The following is a 17,548-nucleotide window of genomic DNA, read 5'->3' as shown; positions in this document are numbered from 1 at the left end:
GGGAGTGTCTCCCTAATCTTTGTTGTGGATATCATGTCCAGCAATAGCACGCTGCCCATGTACATCTGCCAAATTGGTTAAGTACTTGTTGAATGGAAGTAGAAATTCAAATTCACACAGATGGCCAAGTGTGATGTTCATTCTTAAGTCTTGTTTTTCTTTTGCTAGGTGAAGCTTGCGTGTGGAGCGCAGCAGTAAAATCAGACGACAGATGGACAGTGTGACAAGAGTGTCAGAAAGGATTGGGCCTCGCTGTGAGAGTCAGCCTGGAGTCCAAGTGTTGACAAGTTGCTGAAAAGGAAGCCAGTGGGAGAACTGTGGCCTGCAGAGGAAGTGGAGCCCTGTCTTCAGTCACACCGTTGATGGAGGACAGATGGACAGTCACCTCTCCTCTTAAACCTTTGGAGAGTTGCCCTTTGTCCTCTGCTGGACACATATTCGGAATCTTAACACACTCTCTGAGCTCACCTTCCTTAGAAACATAAAATTAGACTGCAGTGTAACCAGATTCGTCTGTTGCATGGTCACAGATTTGCAAACATGAGTGCTGAGGGGTACCAGTACAGAGCACTCTATGATTATAAAAAGGAACGAGAAGAAGATATTGACTTGCACTTGGGTGACATATTGACTGTGAATAAAGGGTCCTTAGTAGCTCTTGGATTTAGTGATGGACAGGAAGCCAGGCCTGAAGAAATTGGCTGGTTAAATGGCTATAATGAAACCACGGGGGAGAGAGGGGACTTTCCAGGAACTTACGTAGAATATATTGGGAGGAAAAAAATCTCACCTCCCACCCCAAAGCCCCGGCCACCTCGACCCCTTCCTGTTGCACCAGGCTCTTCGAAAACTGAAGCAGAAACTGAGCAGCAAGGTCAGTATTAATGAGTGATTTTTAAATGACTCTTTTTATTTTTTAAAAAGGGAAGTTTTACATTTGGGTTGAGTTGAAATGCTCTGGGCAGAAGTCGTTTCGGCAACTTTACCTGAATTTATATATGGTGTGTAAAAGCTTGGTCAGTCACCACATGACTAGACGTTTGTGCTTGTGGGGTGGAGGGTTTAGTTATAAAATAGGGAGATGGTATCTGAGAACCTGTTTAGTGAGTGTTTTTAAGAACTACTTTTGTAGTTGTCATTGAATTAAATACTTTTTGCTTTCTTATTCTTATAATTGCTATTATATATCTAAATCATTTTAGGAAAATAGAGGGTAAGTCTAATGTAAGTATATTTAACATTAATGTGATTTGTGTGGAAAAAATGTAGAGAGTAATAAAATGACCACAGAACTCAGGGGAGAAGAAACCATTGTTTTCATAACCCTGTGTCTACCTCCTGGTTTCCTCTCCAGGAACACTGCCTGCAGCTGAAACCCAATCCTGTCGTTAGCCTAGATGTGGAGGGAGTTCTCTTCCTCTGTGGGCAATGTGATTGTAGCATGAGTGCCTATAGTGCACTTGGCCTTCATGAGAAAAAAAGATCACTGAGTGCTTTTCCTAAATGGAAACCACCTTGATTCAAAAGCCACTCATTGTTTATTGGAGGTGGTCCTTGTATGAGCTTTGTTTGTTTCTGTTCAGTTTAACACAGAGACAGGCCTTTGAATCAGCTTTGCTATTATCAGTTTTGTCAATTCATTTCCTCATTGGTAAATTTCAAGCATTTTTTTCCTGCTGTGTAATCTTTCTTTCCCTTCCCAAGACTGGGATAGGTATGGAAAGGTATGCTTAGAATGGGTGGACTCGTTGGCAGCGGTTACAATAGAACTGGCTGCAGCATCGCAATGTATTTCTGGAAGAGATTCTGATACTGTTATGCTTTCTTTGGTGTGCCTTGTTTTAGCAAAAAATGAATGAGGTAATGAGAATAAAGAAGCAGGGTGTAAGGGTAAATAGCTGCCTTTTAGTGTACAGTAATAATAGGATGGGAATATTTTGTAAAAGTCAAAGAACTTACTAAGGATGCCTTTTCCCTCTCCCACCTGACCCAAAAGAGGTACTGGTTTCATGAACATTACACCATATTTATTGTAAAATATGTTTAAATATGTTTTACTATACATTTCAAAAGCCAAGACTTAATTTTTCAGGTGAATCAAAATCTAGACACACAAATTTTGTCACCATGGTGTTGATAAAAGGTATTGAACCACCTTGATTCAGAAACCTCTCATTGATTATTGGAGATGGTCCGAATTGGAGCTCTGTGCACAGCTGTTCATTTAAGGGGTTTTATTTGTTTATTTGTTTGATTGTTTCAGTTTCACACAGAGGCAAGCCTTTTACTCAGCTTTGCTGTTATCTGCTTTGTCAATTTCAAGCATTTTTTTTTCCTACTGTGTAATCTTTTTTCTCTCTCTGAGACTATGTATGGCAAACACCATAAATAGTTGGTTTTTTCCACCAATTTACATATTTTTAATTTGAATTTTTGTTTTATAAGTTAGAAACAGGTCCTTATAAGTAGGCTAATTCAAGAGAGAAAACAATTTAATTTATCCCAGAATACAAAAGATTACTGGACTGCCCAGCTGCTGTACCAGGCTCAGTGGTTGAGCATTGACCTATGAACCAGGAGGTCACAGTTTGATTCGGGTCAGGGCACATGCCGAGGTTGCAGCTTGATCCCTCTTGAGGGGGATGTGCAGGAGGCAGCTGATCAATGATTCTCTTTCATCACTGATGTTTCTCTCTCTCTCTCTCTCCTCCTCTTCCTTCCTTTCTTAAATCAATAAAAATAGATTTTTTAAAAAAGATTACAGAACCATAAAAATATCTGAGTTGGATTAGAAAAGAATATTTAAAAGGTGGAAAGGGGTATTTTGTCAATATTAATGACAAAAAGATTTTGTAAAAGTAATTTCTAAACAAAATTGCACTTGATATTTGTTTCAGGTGTAACTTTATCTGGATATAGTATACAAAAAAGCAAGTCTTTTAAGAAAAATGTTTTTCTCTTTTTAGGTCCTAAGCTCTTTTATAATGCTTTCTCATGTAATATGGTGACAATTGAAAATTTTAACAGCTTTTTTATTTTTTTAAATCATAAAAATGTAAAGTGAAAATTTTTAGCAGAATTTAAGAAAGAGACTCATGATAATATGCATTTAAGTATTAGAAAGAACAGGTGTGAATATAAATGAGAAATTGGGAATAATGGAGAGATTGAAAAGGCAGTGTTTTGGGGGTTGGGCATGGAATGCAGTACTAAACATTCGAATTTCTAGACTGTTAATCTTGTATTCTCAGTTAATTATGATTCCTGCTCTGGCTGAATACTCCATTGGTCAGAGTTTAGTCTGGATATTCCAAGGTGGTGGGTTAGATCCCCCATCAGGGCACATACAAGAATCAACCAATGAATGCATAAATAAGTGGAACAACTAATTGGTTTCTCACTCTCTCTCTTCTCCTGTCTCCCCTCTCTCCCTCTTCTCTTTCTCTCTAAAAATCAGTACATAAAAATTTAAATAAATAAATAAATGCAGTTTCTATAAAATGAGAATTCAGTAACTCCTACTAGTTGCATGTCCAATGGATATGGAAAGTAGTTGTAAGACAAAGTTAGATGTTAAAAGCTATGGGACTCTGATTTCTTTTGCCTAAGCGTGTATTTGCTTGAAAAACTTTTGCAGTGACAATGTTCTGTGAAGGTGGAAAGGATAGTTCTTATTGTAACTGAATTCTTGAGTCTTCTTTTTCCTTTTACTCCCCCCCCCCCCCGCCCCCGTGACTTAGCCTGTTTTTCGTGTTTGACTGCCTTTATTTTATTAGAATTGACCCCTGAGGTCTCAGGTCTCATGCAGGTCCTTCTTGTTGAGATAGTGTCCTGTGGGCAGTTTTGCACACTCCCATGATGGGCAAGGGGGAAATAGGGTGCTCTGACCTGCCTGCCTGCCGATCACATGCTCCTGTACCCTGTGCTTGCCACCTGCTGTGTTTAAAAGAAAGTTGTCATTAGACTGTGGCCAAAAGTAGACTCTTTGTGAAGGATTCCTCCTATTGTAATAGAACCAGCTTTTCCACTTTCCTTATATGTTCCTGGAAACAAAGCTGTGATATGTAACTTTTAGGGGGGGAAAAGGTTAAAAAAAAGCCCTTTTGAAAATCTGATATTCAGCTCCTCTCAGGAAAATGTATGTTCCACCAATACATTTTGTGTACAGTTTTCTTACAAAGCCCTAGCCTATAGTTTGGATTAAACTTGTGTGTATTGGGTAATCTTATATTTATTGGAATTTAAATAATTAAATAAACATGAACTGCATCCCTATTTTGTACTATGAAGCATGGATGAAAGGTGAAATCAAGACTCAAGAGAGGCAGTTTGCCCTCTGATGCCCTCTCCTGCCCCCTCCCACCTCAGGGCTTGGACACTCTTCCTCAAGCATCCCTTTGCCCAGTCTACTCTCCCACCTTGCTCAAATCCTTCTCGTGGTGGCTGGCTCTGCTCACCTTATTCACGTAGCAGCCTGCCCTTCTGAGCCAGCCTGCGGACCAAAGGGTCCTCTGCTTTTGCAAAGCATTTATTCTCTAAACTCTTAATTTACTTACATGTTGATTGTGTCTTGTCTGTTCCCTGTGGTAGATTATAAGCTCCATGAGGGCAGGGACCTCAGTTGTCTGTCCATCATCCCAAGTATCTAGAACGATACAGTAGGTTCTCTGCAAGTGGATAAAATGCTTGTTAGTAAGCTCAGCATTTAACTATTTCATGACCATGTGACTTAAAATTAGCCACATATGTTGTATGTCATGTGCAGGCTCATGGGCCTATGACAGCCCATTCCTGTTTTTGAAATCACAGTTTATTTGTTCTTTGCATCATTCACATCTGAGGTATCTTGCAGCCTTGGCTTTGACCGTTGCCTGCTGTGTCTCCAGAGCTTTTCCTTTTCCTTTTCCTTCCCCTTTCCCTTTTCCTTTTTTTCCCCTCCTCACCCGAGGATATTTTTTCATTGATTTTTTTAGGGAGAGGGGAAGAGAGGGAAAGACAGAGAGAAACACGTGGATTGGTTGCCTCCTGCACAAGCCCTGACCAGGGCCCGGGCTGGGGAGGAGCCTGCAACCAAGGTACATGCCCTTGACTGGTGGAATCCAACCTGGGACCTTTGGTCTACAGGCCGACACTCTGTTCACGGGGCTGAACCAGCTAGGGCCAGAACTGTTACTTTTCTATCTCATGGTTAGGACAGGTAGTTCTGTTGATGGGAAAGTGTGTTAAGCAATGGTGCTTACTGCCTGCCACTTAAAATGAGTCGAACACGTGTCAGGGTCAGCGAGTGTCCCCAGGCACAGGTTTTCTGCCCTCTCTCCCCTCCTTTTATCTCCTTCCCTTTGCATGAGGGTCACATTTCATTCTCCCACAACCCAGTAAAAGCCCCATTTCGCAGCCTTTGGGGAGAACCTCTTCCATGTTTTGTGCAGGTGAAGGATGTTGATGGGTGTTTGCTGCCCCTTAGGAGAGACATCCGATTCAAATAAATACTCCAGCCCTTTCTACATCAGGCTGCTCAGACACTGGCATTTTATTCCCGTGCACACAACCCCATTCAACCCTGGTCCCCTATTTCCTCTCACACACAAGGAAGTGAGTTAAAGGAGGTGGGGATTCAGAGATGGGGGAAAGAAAATGTATGTCTTCCTTTCATAAGTAAGCTGTCCAGTGGGGTGCTCCGTAAGACGGCATTTTGAGATCCTTTAACTAAAGCCATGCGAAGGCAGACTATTTAGACTGGTGAGATTCTGCGGCCAGGTTAGTTTGTATAGCTCAGTGGTCGGCAAACTCATCAGTCAACAGAGCCAAATATCAACAGTACGACGATTGAAATTTCTTTTCAGAGCCATATTTTTTAAACTTAAACTATATAGGTAGGTACATTGTTATTAACTTAACTAGGGTACTCCTATGGCTTAGGAAGAGTCACACTCAAGGGGCCAAAGAGCCGCATGTGGCTCGCGAGCTGCAGTTTGCCGACCACTGGTATAGAACATTGAAATCGGCTAACTTGAGAGGTCACTTACGAATCTGAGTTCATTACCATTTCTATCCCCCATCCTCCCAAGCTCCCACTTCTGACTCTGACGGTGGGTCCCAGGTTTCACACATAAAATATAAAGCTTAAATTTTGATCAAAATTCTTCCTAAACAGTAAAAGAGCCTCCCTCCAATTTGTGTTTGCTTTTCATGGCTTCCCCCGCCATGCTATTTTCACCTTTTCACACTCAGCATCTGAGTGACCCTCCATGGTTGTCATTCCCCATCTAGAAAGCAAGGCTGAAATAAATCACATAAATTGAAGACACTGCACAGAGGTCACGGAAGATAGCGACCTGATCCCAAATTACACACCTTTGCTGGGCCCCGCGGTCATAACGTGTCACTGTCCCTCACAGAAATAGTCTCTGTGAAAGTAATTTGCTTTGCCTCACAAACTCCTGCCTTTATGCGTTCTGTTTAGTTCAGAATATGCCTTGTCATAGCTTTCTTCACTTTTTCTCCTATTTACGTGGGACTCTGCTGAGAAGTTGGGGGACTGTGTTGTTAAAGCCCCCAGTGATGGGGTAAGACAGCTGACTGGTGCCGGCTGCCCCTTCTGGACTGACCACTGTGCTTCTGTGAGAAAGCGCGGCTGCTGGCAGGTACTTGAAGATGGGGGCCTTTGAGCCCTGCCTCCAGAAAACAGAATCAGAACGCAGGGTTCTTTCACCCAGGTATATAAAGGTGTTTTCCCTCTGTTTCAGCTCAAAATGAAATACCTTTCCAAAAGATGTAACAATGTAATTGATTAAAGAGTAAATCCATCTAGAGAAGGCAAAGGTAATAATTAGTTTTGATAAAATCAGAGGAGCCTAGCCTCTTCTCTGATGACCACAGTTACATGAGGAATATACAGTTCTTACACAGGTCTTCTCATGAGAACCAGCATTTATTTATCTATCTATTTATTTATTTTACTAAAGTCTTGACTTTTAAGACATTTCCCTGTTAATTTTAGGTTTAGTTATTTTGTTTTCACAGAGGTGTGAAAGAGACAGGGACATAACCTTGATGAACAATTTGCATGTCCAGGCGGGTTATTTGAAACAGAAATTGACAAGAAGAGAAAGTCTCACTTTGGCTGCTTTGTAGCAGGAAGGTTCCGCCCTGAGCACTTAGAAACTAGCAAGCAGTCCCAAATGGGTAGGGAGCTCCCCTCCGTCCTTCCTCGGTCCTCCAGGGAAGGACCTGGCTTTCTCTTTCCTGCATTCCTGGGAGCAATTAAGTGCAGGGTTATAGATGAGACATTTTTTTGCTGAAAAACTTTCTGCCAGCTCACCATGACCTATATCATTTAGAATCACAGCTTGTGGTACGACAGTTATGTATTTTCTTATTTAAGTGAGACATACCTTCAGACACTTTCATGAAGGCTGCTGGCTTTAGGATTTTATTCTCTGTTCTCTTTCCAAAATGAGTACAGGGTCCAATATCCACATTTGTACAATCTAAGTAGAGCCCTCACACCTCTGATTCCAACAGGAGCTGTGTAAGTGTGGTGTGAATCTATTTTGTTTACCTACAACCAAGCTAGTGTTGATACTCTAATAAAATTGTCTTTGTTGTAAAAGTAGAACTCTATATGCTAAAAGTGTTTCCTTTTTAGCTTAGTTTCAATAAATTCTTTGATAACTTTGATGTCAGTCTTTTCTGATTTCTAAGTGAATGCATCTTTGTCTAAAACAGGAGAAATTCTGATTAATAAGCACTTTCCCAGTAAGTCTGAGTTTAAGAAAATAAACATTTGAAATTCTGAAATTCAACAACAAATGGTGCTTACATCTGCTAAGTAACATCCAAAAGGGGAGAATTTTGTACCTCTGTCAAGTAAGAATAAATATGATGCCATTTACATATCCATGTTTTTCTTAGTAAAAGAAAACAGATGTCAGCAGTACAGCTGGCTGTCCCTTATGTGTGTCTTTGTTGCTAACAAATTTCCATGAGGAAAGACATAAAGTTGGTTTGAAGGCCGAAATAGGAGAAAATAAGTTGGTGTGATAGCTAGAAATGAGAAGCATAATTGCATGATGGATTATATCTAAACTAGAGGCCTGATGCACAAAAACCGTGCAGTTGTTGGGGGGGGGGGAGTCCCTCAGCCCGGCCCGCACCCTCTCACAATCTGGGAGCCCTCAGGGTATTTCCAACTGATGGTACATCAGTTGGGAGTGGGCCTAAGGTGGCAGTCGGACATCCTTGGCGCTGCCGCGGAGGTGGGAGAGGCCCCCACCACTACCGCTGCACTTGCCAGCTGTGAGCCCAGCTGCTGGCTTAGTGGCGCTCCCCCTGTGAGAGCACACTGACCACCAGGGGGCAGCTCCTGCATTGAGCATCTGCCCCCTGGTGGTCAGTGCACATCATAGCGACCAGTCGTTCTGCCGTTCGGTTGATTTGCATATTAGCCTTTTATTATATAGGATGTTTTGAGGTCTTGATTGAGTTTATAGCATTCAATATCAAAACAGTTTACAACAAACAAGCAGCAGATCTTTGTTTCACTATTCATGCAGAACTTTCTCCCAGTGTTTTTATGCCACCTAAAGTATGGCTATCGTTTTCAGGAATACCTTCTCTGGACTCTTTCTTGCGTGGAGGTGTGTGTGCTCACTTATTAATCGATTCTCAATTGTCAGCATGTATTACGCAATGCCTGTAGGCTCTTCTGTCCTGTCATAGTTTGAGGCATATTGAAGTTCCAAGTGTGAGTTTATTTTACTGTATTGTAGGAAACTCTTTGTAATTTGATGATCAAATCTGATGTCCAAGATAGTAAAGATGTTGGCATTTGTGAAATATAAATCTCTGGGATATATTATTTGAGTCAGAAATTGCATTCTGCTTTGCCTCCTTTAAATTCCTTAACCCTTCTAATCCCAATGTCCTCTAATTGTAAAATAAGTAGCTACTGCCTCTTGAATTTTGGCTATATTTTTGCTTTAGCCTCTTACACATGATCAACAAAAGTTTCTCCATTTATACTGATAGAATTCTTGGAGAAACAAACCCCAGAAAATTTACGTTCTCACTAGTAGTGTTTTCCCAGTAATGCAACCCTGAAGCCAGAGGGGGAGGGATTTTATAGAGAGAAACAAGCTGGGATGGTTGGGCAGATGCTCTCACGTGACTTCATTGCAAGATCTGATTGGAGATTGATCCATGGGATTATTGCTAATGAAAGTGCCAAATCGGTACCAAGTATTTTTTTTTTTTTTTGATTATCAAGTTCATATTTTATTTTTTTTTACTTTCTTTTTTTTTTTAATTGCTTAAAGTATTACAAAGGGTATTACATATGTATCCATTTTATCCCCCCGCCCTAGACAGTCCCCTAGCCTCCCCTATCACCCAGTGTCTTATGTCCATTGGTTATGCTTATATGCATGCATACAAGTCCTTTAGTTGATCTCTTACCCCCCTACCTCCTGCCCCCCAACCCTCCCCGGCCTTCCCGCTGCAGTTTGACAATCTGTTTGAGGCAGCTCTGCCTCTGTATCTATTATTGTTCAAAAGTTTATAATGGTCTCTATTATCCATGAATGAGTGAGATCATGTGGTATTTTTCCTTTATTGACTGGCTTATTTCACTTAGCATAATTCTCTCCAGTTCCATCCATGACGTTGCAAATGGTAAGAGTTCCTTCCTTTTTACAGCATAGGGATTTTATAGAGAGAAACAAGCTGGGATGGTTGGGCAGATGCTCTCACGTGACTTCATTGCAAGATCTGATTGGAGATTGATCCATGGGATTATTGCTAATGAAAGTGCCAAATCGGTACCAAGTATTTGCAGATACACACACTGTATGATTTTATGATATATTTTACCACTGTGAGAATTTATGCTCTCCCTTTGTTGGTGGGCTCTCAGCAGCTTCTGACATCTAAATTGGTTTGAGACTCTTCCAGTTTCACACATTGCATTGCAGTCCATGAGCGAATTAAAGATAGTCATGGAATGTCTTCTTTGTACTGCACCTGTGTGGTATAACTAAATTTGTTGGCATAATATGCTCTCAGAGTTCCTAAGTATTTATCTAGTGGGGTTTGTTTTTTTGTTGTTAAATTTTCCAAGGCAGGTAGAGGGTGATGAATGTAACATATGTCTACTCAGGTTGTAGTTTTGTTTTTTTCACACCTCTTCAAGTACATGTGATAGAAGTATTCAAATAACACATTAGTATAGGCATCAGGCAAGGTTACATTGTAAAGCCAGTAGGACTGTGAGGTGGTCATCGTCATCTTGAAAGCTTTACCCTAAGGAGGCAAACTACCATAGTGCCCTCAGACTCAGCACATGCTACCATGTGATAGTAAGAAAAGTCAGCATTGTTTCCACTCTTTGACTAGGTTTTGGGAAATGCAGTTTTCAGAATTGCTTAAGGTTGTTAATAAGATAATCTACTGGGAAACTGCATTAAACATTTTATCCTATTTTTTAAAATAATTTTTAATGTTTAAGAATGAATGTTGTTTCTTTACCGGTAAACATGTTACTTGAAATATATCTTTCTATCTCTGTGTCCTAGCTATAGAAACATAGTTGAATATCTATAATTTTGTAATATTTCACAGCATTGTTAACTTAAGGCTTACCCTGTTTTTTTCCAGGTAGCAAAAGGGAAATATTCCATTTTGAAGGAGAGAGATTCAAAGAGGGTAGAATGACTTTATTGCTAAATAATACTGAATACCTACTAAGTACCAAGGAATGAGATTTAATGAATTTGGTTAGAACATACCAAAGTATATGTTATAGTCATTGTCCTGCAGTTCCCCATGGGTCTATTTAAATGTTGAAAAGGCCTTTTTCAAAATGCACCTTAAAAATTGGCAGGCTTACTGTTTTCCAAGCATTCTGCTAGACATTCTAGATATTTTTCTTTTGATCCTCAGCCACCCTGCAAAGGTGGCATTATTATAACAATTTTCCAGATTAAGACAAGTAAGCTCAAATGATTATGTAAATATTGAAAAAGAAGGGGGTGCATTCAGAGGGTTCAGGAACCCTCCAGCAGCCTGTTGTGTAGGTCTTGTTAAGCTGTCCTTTCTGAAGATATCGGTAACTGCAGAAACCAGATAGTTTCTGCTGTTTGGGTGGTCTTTAATTATGTCTGTTGTTTCTGAGTTACGTTGGCTGTTGTATTCATACAAACACACAACACATTACTTTTGCTTTACGTATGACTTACATTTTCTTATGTCTGCTAAATATATTAAAAGGTTGAGTTACAGAGAGACTGATAAAGGCCGTGAAACTTAAGACAGAGTTTGGGTGTATGTGTGTATATGCAGCTTTTCTTGGGAAGAAATATACCTTGTTTAGATATTCCAAAATTACATACCATTCATTGATAAATGATTTTTCTTCCATTTCTGTTATTTTTGAAGAAGTTAAATATCTGCTTCAAACGTTTCTCTGAGTTTCAGATTTTCTTATTTCTGACACATAATCATATCATTTTGATTAAAATGGAACACAGGATGGTTATTTCCGGCTTAAAAGCCCAAAAGCTGAAGGTATCCAGCATAAGAATTATGTGTTTTGGCATGTGGATAGCGGTTGCTTGACATCCGTAAGTACAAGAAATCTCAAGTTGGCTCAAATGAATGGGAAGGCGTATACCTGAGTTCTGTCAAAGTTAGCTGTAAACGCCATTTTAAAAGACTAGCGAAATGGCTAAATTCCTTTGAATGTCAAACTTTGTTTTTCAGTACCGTCAGTCACTGCCAAGTTTATAACATAAACATTGTGTTTCTGTTACCTGACTTCCGAGGACAAGAGGGTGGATGATGGCAAGTGGAAGGCACAAGTGAATTTTATTTCTAGGTGTTTAAAGGGACAGTGTGACATTGCACAGAGATGGTCTTTCAAAGGCAAAACTTCTTGGATGCTTTTATGTTTGCTTATGTTTTTTTCAGTTGAAAAAGAAACTTATTTAAATATTTCCTGATTGTAAAGTGTCTCTAGCCTGTAGTCCTGACAGGATCTCTTGAGACTTCTCACTAGAAGGGAGAGGAAAGCACTTACTCTAAACCAGCGGTCGCCAACCAGTGGTCTGCGAGGTCCAAAAGGTTGGCGACCGCTGCTCTAAACAGTTACCGTGAACTCCAGGAGCCCTGTTTAAAAACGTAGAATAAGTTTCGATCACCTGAAAACAGTTAGGCAAAGCCATCTGCTCCTCAGCTCTCTGCCTTTAACTCAGAAAACCCAGGCAGCTGTCCTCAGAAAGCTCTTTCCTTCCTTTGTCATCCCTCTCAATAGTGCCTTTTTATTTAGTTAAATGTTGTAACTCAGAATAGCCAGGCAGAGCTGGGAGGGTGGGGTAGGGGTTGTTGCTATCACATCCTGAGAACCTTATTCTACAGAAGATGTATTGTAGGTGAGCCAGGTAGATCGAGAGTAGTTCAGAGCAAGCACTGGGTCTGGGTAGATCTCTCCTAGTTTAGTGATCAATAAACAGGAGAACTAAAGCCCAGCCTACTGTAAATTGTTGTTCTAGAAAGGAAACGAAAGACCATATGGAAGATGTGAAGGAAGAGCAGATCTCCAACAGTGATCCATTACTGAAAAAGATGTGGCCCTAACTACAGAGGGGCAGGAAGCAAATAGATGATTATGAGCTGAAAAGACAGTAGGATGGGATGAAACCATAGAAGAATGATTGTAAAGAAATTGAAAATGTAATAGCACATTAAAACCCATATGAGAGGCAGTCAAGGGTAGAATTAACACAACTGAAGATAAAATCAGTGTTGTAAAGTAGAAATGCAGATAAAGCTCTTCCAGAATCCAAAGAAAAAGAGATAAAAACAAGGGGAAAAATGGTAGCTATATAGAAGTTCTAACGTGCTTTTAAAGCGTCTATAAACAGGAAGTCATATCAAGTGGAAAACACCAACATAAAAGTTAGCTTGCATGCATGTGTACAGATTTGAAAGTGTTCTCCACGTTGTTTGATTGAAGTCAGTGAGAGGCCACCTCTAGATATGTTTTGGCAATTAAAAAAAATTATAAGAATACTATTAAAACATCCAGTCAAAATATCTGATTAACTACCAAGGAACAAAATTCGGGCTCCCTTCTCCTTTGTAGTAAATGCAGAAGTAGTAGATTGCTTTAGTAGAGTTTTATGGGGGAAAATGGTGACTCAAGAACTTACTGTGCTGCTTCCTTGTATTTCCTGTGGAAAGGCCATTGGGAGACATTCCCTGATAAGCAAGCCCCCAGAAAGGCATGTTCGTCTTCTCGTGTCACCTGGGAAGATTTTAAAGTTGTCTTTTCATGCCTAAACTTTCTAATTAGATTAGAAAAGCATAGGTTAAAAAATAATTTATTTTGAATAACTTAAAGAATAATTAGCAAAAGAATAAAACTATGTAAAGCATATATTTGTGCAAATACTTAGAAATACACTGCATATCCCCCCCCCCCGAAAAAAAAAAATAGACAAGAGAAAGTGTAAAAGTAGTATTGACACGGGGAATATGCATACTGCATATGAAAACTTTAAAGAAATATAAATATGTGAATATATATATTACATATATGTATACATACATAAATATAGAACTGGACTTTTACCTACCTATAATCGTGTGTTCAACAAATGTTAGTTCTGTGTCAGGTTCCGTAGTAACATTTTACTGCACTAACTTGTTACTTTTCATAAGAATTCTGTGACATTGGCCTCATTCTTATACCTGTTGTAAAGATAAAGAATTAAAGCTTAATTAAATAATGGCCTAAGCTCACCCAGCTGGCGGAGGAGTTGGGATTTGTCCCCAAGCCACCTGACTCTTGACACAGTGTTCTTAAGCAACAGTACCATACTGTGTGCAAAAGGGCCCTTGGCGGTGGTGTTCGTGCTGTGTGACACGGCTTTGTTCCTGGATAGCCGGTCAGCCAGGAGGGCATCCCTAAGCCAAAGGCAAATGATTCCTGTTTTACCAGGGACTTATGATGCGGCCTGATATTTGAAAATGAGTTAAACAGTAAGATTTATCCACTCTCAGGAACTAGACCCCAGAAATAACTAAGGAAAATGAAGCAAGTTACTCTTCTTTCCAGCAAAAGAACCTTATCGGAGCAACAGGCTAGGAAGAGATAATTACTTTAAAGGCATGTTGGAACCTAGGGGGCTTAAATGGTTCAAGTTCACCCTTATTTGTCTAGTGCCTCTCTCTGTCTCTCTGTCTCTGTCTCTGTCTCTCTCTGTCTCTCTGTCTCTCTCTCTCTCTCTCTCTCTCTCTCTCTCTCTCTCTCTCTCTCTCTCGTTTCTAATGTTCTATATAAACATATCTGATAGTCCAGTATATAAAGCAATATAGAAAAGTCATTGTTGAGTTAATTATCCAACTGAACCTTTATCATTGCATGTGTTATTGCACTAAGATCAGTTTTAAAGGATTGAAAGCTAGTTCTAACTCACTACGTTAGTAGCCATTGTTGTTTGTAGTTACATGTACAGTTATATTGTAACTGTCATTTGTGGTCTAATCTTCCCTTTAAGGGTAACTTGAGAAACCTGGTCAGCTTGAACATTTAGAGGAAGTTTAAACACACTGGAGAAAATATTCACAGTTGTTTAGGTTAAAACTCCACTTTCTTGTCAGACCATATCCCTCCAGGTCTTCTGCGACTGGAATCATCTAACTTGGGCCCCATGCAGGAAAGCTTTCATGAGGCGCACAGTGTTTGTCTTGTTTCCTTGCCAGGTTCCGGAGCCTGCTACGTAGGCTCCAGGCCTCTGCCTGTCTAGTGGCAGTGTGATCAAATAAGTGAATTCAAGTAAGTGAATCGTCCCAGCTAACCAGTGTTATTTCTCTGACTGCTTTTGGTGAATCGCAGCCTAGTTGTTGCATCCTTTTAATATTTTGAGTAATTTATATTCTTTAACACGTTAAGCGCCATGTCAGTCACCGGTGACTGACACTATACTTTCCGTCTGGACCGGACAGTCACTGGTGCCACCAGCATATCGGTGAAATCGGATATCGTGGGCTAAATGGAAAGGAAGACAAAACAGGCTTGGCGCTTAACGTGTTAACTCTAAGAGTGAAAATATTTGTTTTGGTTTTGTTGGAGGGGGGAAGGTTAGTTTTAGTCTAGTTTTGAGTCTAGCTGCCTTTCATATACTCAAGAAGTGAAGCATGGGGTCAGTTTCACAATGATATTTTCCCAAAATATAAAATCATGTCCTCCCACCTCTCAGGCAACTCCCACTCAATCCATTTTCTAGAACACATTTAAAATATTGCTGAGGCATTTGCCTGTGAGTCTCTTGATTCAGTGGGTCCCTTGGGACCATGTTTTGCCAGTGTCAATATGCTCTGTTTAGTGCACATTTTGAAATGTTTTAAATCTTATATCCCAGCAAAGGTAGTCAGTAATCTTCAGATCATATTGTCTCACATTAATGTATAATTTCCAAAAGAAGGAAATGGAGAGGGTGGGGTTAATAGTTGTAGCCATTAAAGCTTCTTAAAATGAAGGGGGAAAGTCTTTTGTGTATAGGACTTTTGTGAAAAGTCTTTTGTGAAAAGAAGAAACCACTACTGATTGGTTTTAGCCATTTCCCAGGAATCCAACTCACAGAGTTGATATTTAATGCTTTGGGCGCAGTGGTTCTCAACCTTCCTAATGCCGCGACCCTTTAATACAGTTCCTCATGTTTTGGTGACCCCCAACCATAAAATTATTTTTGTTGTTACTTCATAACTGTAATTTTGCTACTGTTACAAAACGTAATGTAAATGTCTGATATGCAGGATGTATTTTCATTGTTCGCAACCCACAGGTTGAGAACCGCTGCTTTAGGCAAAGGCAGGACAGGTTTTGATGAATTTTGTTATCTTACTCTGGACCTCTCAGTTATGGGCACCTGGCTGGGTGATTACATGAATTTTTAATTTGCTAAAAGGTTGTATTTGCAGCGTCTTTATATTAGTGTTTTTAGTTCATTGCTTCTGGATGCTTTTTCTTTTCTTAAATACATATAAGATGAAATGATTTACCTCTGAGATGAAAAGTTTGACATTTCTTCAACAGGATTCTTTAGTAATATGTTTGCTGGCGTGCTTTGAGCATTTGCTTTGTGCCAGGCACCGAGCTGCATGCTCTACCTGCATTACCTCATTTTATCCTATTTACAGGTTGAGGCGGAGAGAGAAAAAGAAACCTGCCCTGAGGCAAACGCTAGTGGCGGGCGGACAGCTGGGACCTGCACGCAGACCGCACTGTATCATCTCAGAGCGCAGTGGAGGGTGCGAGGGAACTCTGGCAGGATTAACTTTTCCAGAGGTCATGTCGTGCTAAAGCCATCACAGATTCTGAAAGCCAGTATTCAGTGAATATTAGGAAGCAGTGGCCTATAAATTATAGACTTTTACATACAGTCTCCCATATCGGTAATCTCCGCCCTTATTTCAGTTACCCTTGAACTAGTTTAAAAGTCTTGAAGAGAGAGAGAGATTAAAAATATTTGATTGACCAATATTTTGTTTCTGTTAAAGGTCATGAACTTGAACATACATCAAACTAGACATTTGTGTGTAATTATCAACTTCTTTAAACGTTTTGATAGAGAAGAGTATGAAATATAAGTTAAAGCCAAGGCCTCATTCTATCAGGCGCAGTATCGTGCTCTTAGAACAGTATCAGGGTTTGAACCTAGGTTGGACTCCTTTATAGCAGGGAGAAGAATGTTTTAATTGGTGAAGTAAAATTTAATCTGTACTGAGAGAAGAGAGCATTTTACACTAGGACACAGATCAGGGGTCTGTACTTGTCCCTGTGCCCTCAGGTTGAGTCTTGCTCAGAGAACACAGCAGTCAAACTTTGGTTCTGGCCACTGTGATGAGGTATGAAGCCAAAAGAAAAGTCTTAGGTGTTAGAAGGTTATCTTAAATCATTAAGACCGGTTTAATGATTTTAGTGAGCCACGGCAAGGGAGCCCAGAAAGCAAGGTCTCGCATGGGTAGATGGGCCCTCATGTGCTTTTCTCGTCTCAACTACTGTGGTCTGGTTTCACCCTAAGGCAGATAATTCTCCCCTCTCAGAAGTTAGGGTCCCCTCTGTAGCGAGGATGGGGGGGGGGGGAATCATTCCTGTGAAATGTGAGTTATGCTGGGTCGATGGCCCAAGGCTGAGCCGGAGCCAATGATTTCTCAGTTTGGGAAGCCTCCTTCTTGAGCTTCCTTTCTTGCAAATTTAAACCCCAGTTTCTGGGTAAGTTGGAGTGTCTTTGTAGGGAAAGCCCCTGGTTTGGGTTTAGTCAAGTTGCCAGAGAAAACTGGATCTAAGCAGGGGTAAAAATTGCTGACCCCAGTCTAGAGGTTACATTTTCATTTATGTTTTACATGAGTCATTTTAAATTACAGTGCTCTACCGATATAGAAAGAAGCCTTCCTCTTCCCACCCTCCCCTAGACACCACATAATGGAAAAAGCAAGAATTTTCTGCATAAGCAGGGCTTTTTCTTCCTTTAAAAAAAAAAGCTAGTCT

At 40.3% G+C, this 17,548-nt stretch overlaps 1 protein-coding gene across 5 annotated transcripts in view; it reads left to right on the top strand.

The window, feature by feature from the left end:
* PIK3R1 (phosphoinositide-3-kinase regulatory subunit 1) overlaps positions 1 to 17,548 on the top strand; it is an 84,075-nt gene that overhangs the window by 9,047 nt on the left and 57,480 nt on the right. For 3 of the 5 annotated variants that reach the window (XM_059694444.1, XM_059694443.1, XM_059694442.1), the window contains exon 2: positions 169 to 874. The exons of the other annotated variants lie outside the window; for them this stretch is intronic. In XM_059694444.1, coding sequence (XP_059550427.1) covers positions 541 to 874 — 334 coding nt within the window. In that variant the 5' untranslated portion in view covers positions 169 to 540. The remainder of the gene's footprint in view (positions 1 to 168; positions 875 to 17,548) is intronic. 5 annotated transcript variants of the gene reach the window in all.

This window comes from Myotis daubentonii, chromosome 4, assembly GCF_963259705.1.
Source record: "Myotis daubentonii chromosome 4, mMyoDau2.1, whole genome shotgun sequence".
NCBI classification, from domain to species: Eukaryota; Metazoa; Chordata; class Mammalia; order Chiroptera; family Vespertilionidae; genus Myotis; species Myotis daubentonii.
Note: the sequence above shows the minus strand (reverse complement) of the source record. Positions and strands in the feature narration are given on the sequence as shown.